This window comes from Austrofundulus limnaeus, unplaced genomic scaffold (genome assembly GCF_001266775.1).
Source record: "Austrofundulus limnaeus strain Quisiro unplaced genomic scaffold, Austrofundulus_limnaeus-1.0 Scaffold358, whole genome shotgun sequence".
Taxonomy (NCBI): domain Eukaryota; kingdom Metazoa; phylum Chordata; class Actinopteri; order Cyprinodontiformes; family Rivulidae; genus Austrofundulus; species Austrofundulus limnaeus.
In genome coordinates, this window is record NW_013952760.1 from 362,826 (window position 1) to 366,298 (window position 3,473).

The 3,473-nt window shown below is 41.4% G+C and overlaps 1 protein-coding gene across 2 annotated transcripts in view; it reads right to left on the reverse strand.

Moving 5' to 3' along the window:
- Positions 1–1,022: 1,022 nt before the first annotated feature.
- Positions 1,023–3,473, reverse strand: part of LOC106528087 (serine/threonine-protein kinase WNK4) — a 41,594-nt gene continuing 39,143 nt past the window's right edge. For both annotated transcript variants that reach the window (XM_014023161.1, XM_014023160.1), the window contains 5 exons: positions 3,070–3,118; positions 2,504–2,912; positions 2,139–2,344; positions 1,873–1,967; positions 1,023–1,682 (listed from right to left, as the gene is read on the reverse strand). In XM_014023161.1, the coding sequence (XP_013878615.1) occupies positions 1,680–1,682; positions 1,873–1,967; positions 2,139–2,344; positions 2,504–2,912; positions 3,070–3,118 (762 nt within the window). In that variant the 3' untranslated portion in view covers positions 1,023–1,679. The remainder of the gene's footprint in view (positions 1,683–1,872; positions 1,968–2,138; positions 2,345–2,503; positions 2,913–3,069; positions 3,119–3,473) is intronic.

The following is a 3,473-nucleotide window of genomic DNA, read 5'->3' on the forward strand; positions in this document are numbered from 1 at the left end:
TGTCACACAGGTGTGATGCAGTGATTTGTGTCACACAGGTGTGATGCAGTGATTTGTGTCACACAGGTGTGATGCAGTGATTTGTGTCACACAGGTGTGATGCAGTGATTTGTGTCACACAGGTGTGATTTGTGTCACACAGGTGTGATTTGTGTCACACAGGTGTGATGCAGTGATTTGTGTCACACAGGTGTGATGCAGTGATTTGTGTCACACAGGTGTGATGCAGTGATTTGTGTCATACAGGTGTGATGCAGTGATTTGTGTCACACAGGTGTGATGCAGTGATTTGTGTCGTACAGGTGTGATGCAGTGATTTGTGTCGTACAGGTGTGATGCAGTGAGTTCTAACCAATAGGATGTCAGAATATATTTACACTTCTCATCCAACCACAATCAAACTCACTGTATCCATGGGCTCCATGTATCTGGATATGATTTCTATTGATTTATTTTTTTTTCTGAACAATGAAAAGATGGAATAAAAACAAGTAGAGTGAAAAATAATTACTCCACTAAAGTATAAATAACCAAAATTACTACTTAAGTAATGAAGCAAAATATTTGTACTTAGTTACTTGACACCTCTGCCAGACTGACATAAAAATGGGTCAATTTGTTTCAAAATGTTTTCTGTTAGTCAGAGTCAACGTCTTGCTAAAATATGACAGATCCTTTTAAAAAAACATCTGTATGGTAGCAGATGTTTTATATGTCCTGCACTGATGGAGTCTTTCCAGCTGAAACTGTTTTCAGACMGTGATGTCCAGAACAGAACCAGACCGCTGAGGGCCCAGAGATCATGACCATCCAATACTGACTTTCAGCCTTTGAGCTCAGAGATTTCTACAGGTTATAATAATCTGTTAATCTAATATTATACATCAGTCTAATTCTATCATCAACACTGAGAACAAAGAGGCTGTTTTTAGTTAAATGAGACAGATGTTTGGTTGATGGTCAAAAAGATACAGATCTAAAACTGAACACTGAGCACAAACTTTAGAATCCAGGAAACTAAGTCAAACTTCTGAAAACAACTTTTATATTTTATTTTGACACAAACATTACATTCTTCATGTCAGACACACCAAGAACACAATCATTAATCCATAAGTTATTTAAAATAAGGCACACAGTGATTCAAAGTGCTTTTCTAGAATCAGACAGAAACAATCTGTCTGATCAAACATTCAGTAACCTGATCAAAACTCAAAACCAAACATTCATCAATCAGCTGATGGATTTCCTCTGAACACTGTGACATCATCCACCCATCAACCAATCAGGATCGTCCTTCAGAATGATCAAACCCAGAACAAACATAGAAAGTGTCCTGGATCAGGTTCTGACAGAATCTGAGATCCTGACCCCCATCAGTCCAGAACAGATTAATAAAACTGATGTAAAGTGTTATTCCACAAATTTTACATCTGTTCATCACATCCARCAGAAACATGTTCCTCTTTGATCATCTTTAATCATAATTTCATAAAATCATTTTTAAAAAAATCACTATTTTATAAAATCATCTTTTTAAATATATAATTTTAAGACTGTTAAACAATAAAATGCTCAGGTTGTTTTAGTTTCAGGATCCATGTTCTGAATCGGTTTCCTCCTCTTCATCGGTTTTAGCATCAGTGAAGGTTGTCACATCTTCATCTTCATCCTGTCTTTTACTGAAACACACAAAGGTCAAAGGTCAAGCACTGATCCCAAATAAAACCTCAGTTTTTCCAACAGAAATGATCAAATAATAAACAACCAGGTTTAAAACTGATATTTAAATAAAAATAAGTAATTTTAATGAATTAAATTTATTTATTTGTATTGTGTTGTTTATTAGGATGTGTGTTTGTTGAAACTCACAATGCAGTTGTGTCCCGGAGCGAACGTCACGCCTTTCAGTACTCTGTCCTGAGATCCACTGCTGCTGCTGTTCACTGAGCTCCTCCTCATGATGCCTGAACCACAAACAAACAAACAAACAAACAAACAAACAGACAGACAGACAGACAGACAGACAGACAGACAGACAGACAGACAGACAGACAGACAGACAGACAGACAGACAAACACGTTTGAGTAAAATAAAATCTTATTTTCTGTCTGCGGGCTGCAGTGCACCCTCCCACCTGCAGGGGGCAACACATCCACTCTCTGCTGGCTGGTTTTGCGAGGTGGAGGAACAATTCCTGACTTGGAGGGACGACGATGGCGGTGGTTCAACATGGTGGCCGGGGCGACGATTCCAGGGGGCGGGACTTTCCCCTTCAGCCGGTAGAGCTCCTCCATCTCTCGCTTCTGACTGGCCTGRAGCTTCTGCACCTGCAGCAGGTGTCTGAGAGGAGGAGGGCGGGGTTAAACAAGTACAGACTGTGAATACCATCAGTCTGCTGAAACAAACATAAAATATCTTAACTTTATCAATCCTAACTTTAACTGAATGCCTGGATCAACAGACCTGCTGAAGCAATGTTTTTTTTTATCAACCAATCACCTTTGACGAAGCTCCAGTAGCTCCTCCCACAGCTCCTCGCCCTCTGATTCGTCGGAGCTGTAGGTTGCAGAGCGGCTCCGTGTTTGGCTGTAGCTGCTGCCACTCAGACTGGAGATGGCACTTAACTCCTCCCACAGATTGACGCTCAGTTTGCGACTTCCTGTCCTGTCCTCCTGAGCTGAGGGGTTGCCATGGTAACCAGGCACAGAGGATGGGCGGACGGCGTTCTCCGGTTGGCTCTCCTCTGTACTGCTTTCTGAGTCGCTCTCTGATCCCTTCCTCAGAGGAGGTGATGAGCCTGTGATGGGCGGGGCCTGGTCGAGGAGGTGGAGCTCTTGGTGAGGATCAGAGGAAGCATCTATTGATGGTGACACCTGGAAGCGTCCGACAGTGAAGGCTGATTTCTTCACTGTAGAAGAAGAGAAGAAGAAAGTTTCAGGAACTTTTCAAATAAATTAATTCCTTTAGTCAGCAAAGCATTTYAAATGTTCCTTTTAAAATATTTTATCTCATATGAAGAACCTTGTAGAAGGTTCTGTGTTTAATAACAGACAGGTGAATCATACCTTCCAAGGTGGGTGAGATTCTTGCTGATGGCGAAACAGGAGGAGAAACCTGAAAGAGAGATCAAACATTAAGTTTGTGAATGGATCAAATAATACCCATCTGCAGCCGCTTGTGCAACAAAACATTTCCCTTGTGCTACAAAACATTTCACTTGTGCTACAAAATGTTTCACTTGTGCTACAAAACACACCCACTTGTGCTACAAACCACACCCACTTGTGCTACAAAACACACTCACTTGTGCTACAAAACACGCCCACTTGTGCTACAAAATGTGCCCACTTGTGCTACAAAACGCGCCCACTTGTGCTACAAAACACGCCCACTTGTGCTACAAAACACGCCCACTTGTGCTACAAAACACGCCCACTTGTGCTACAAAACACGCCCACTTGTGCTACAA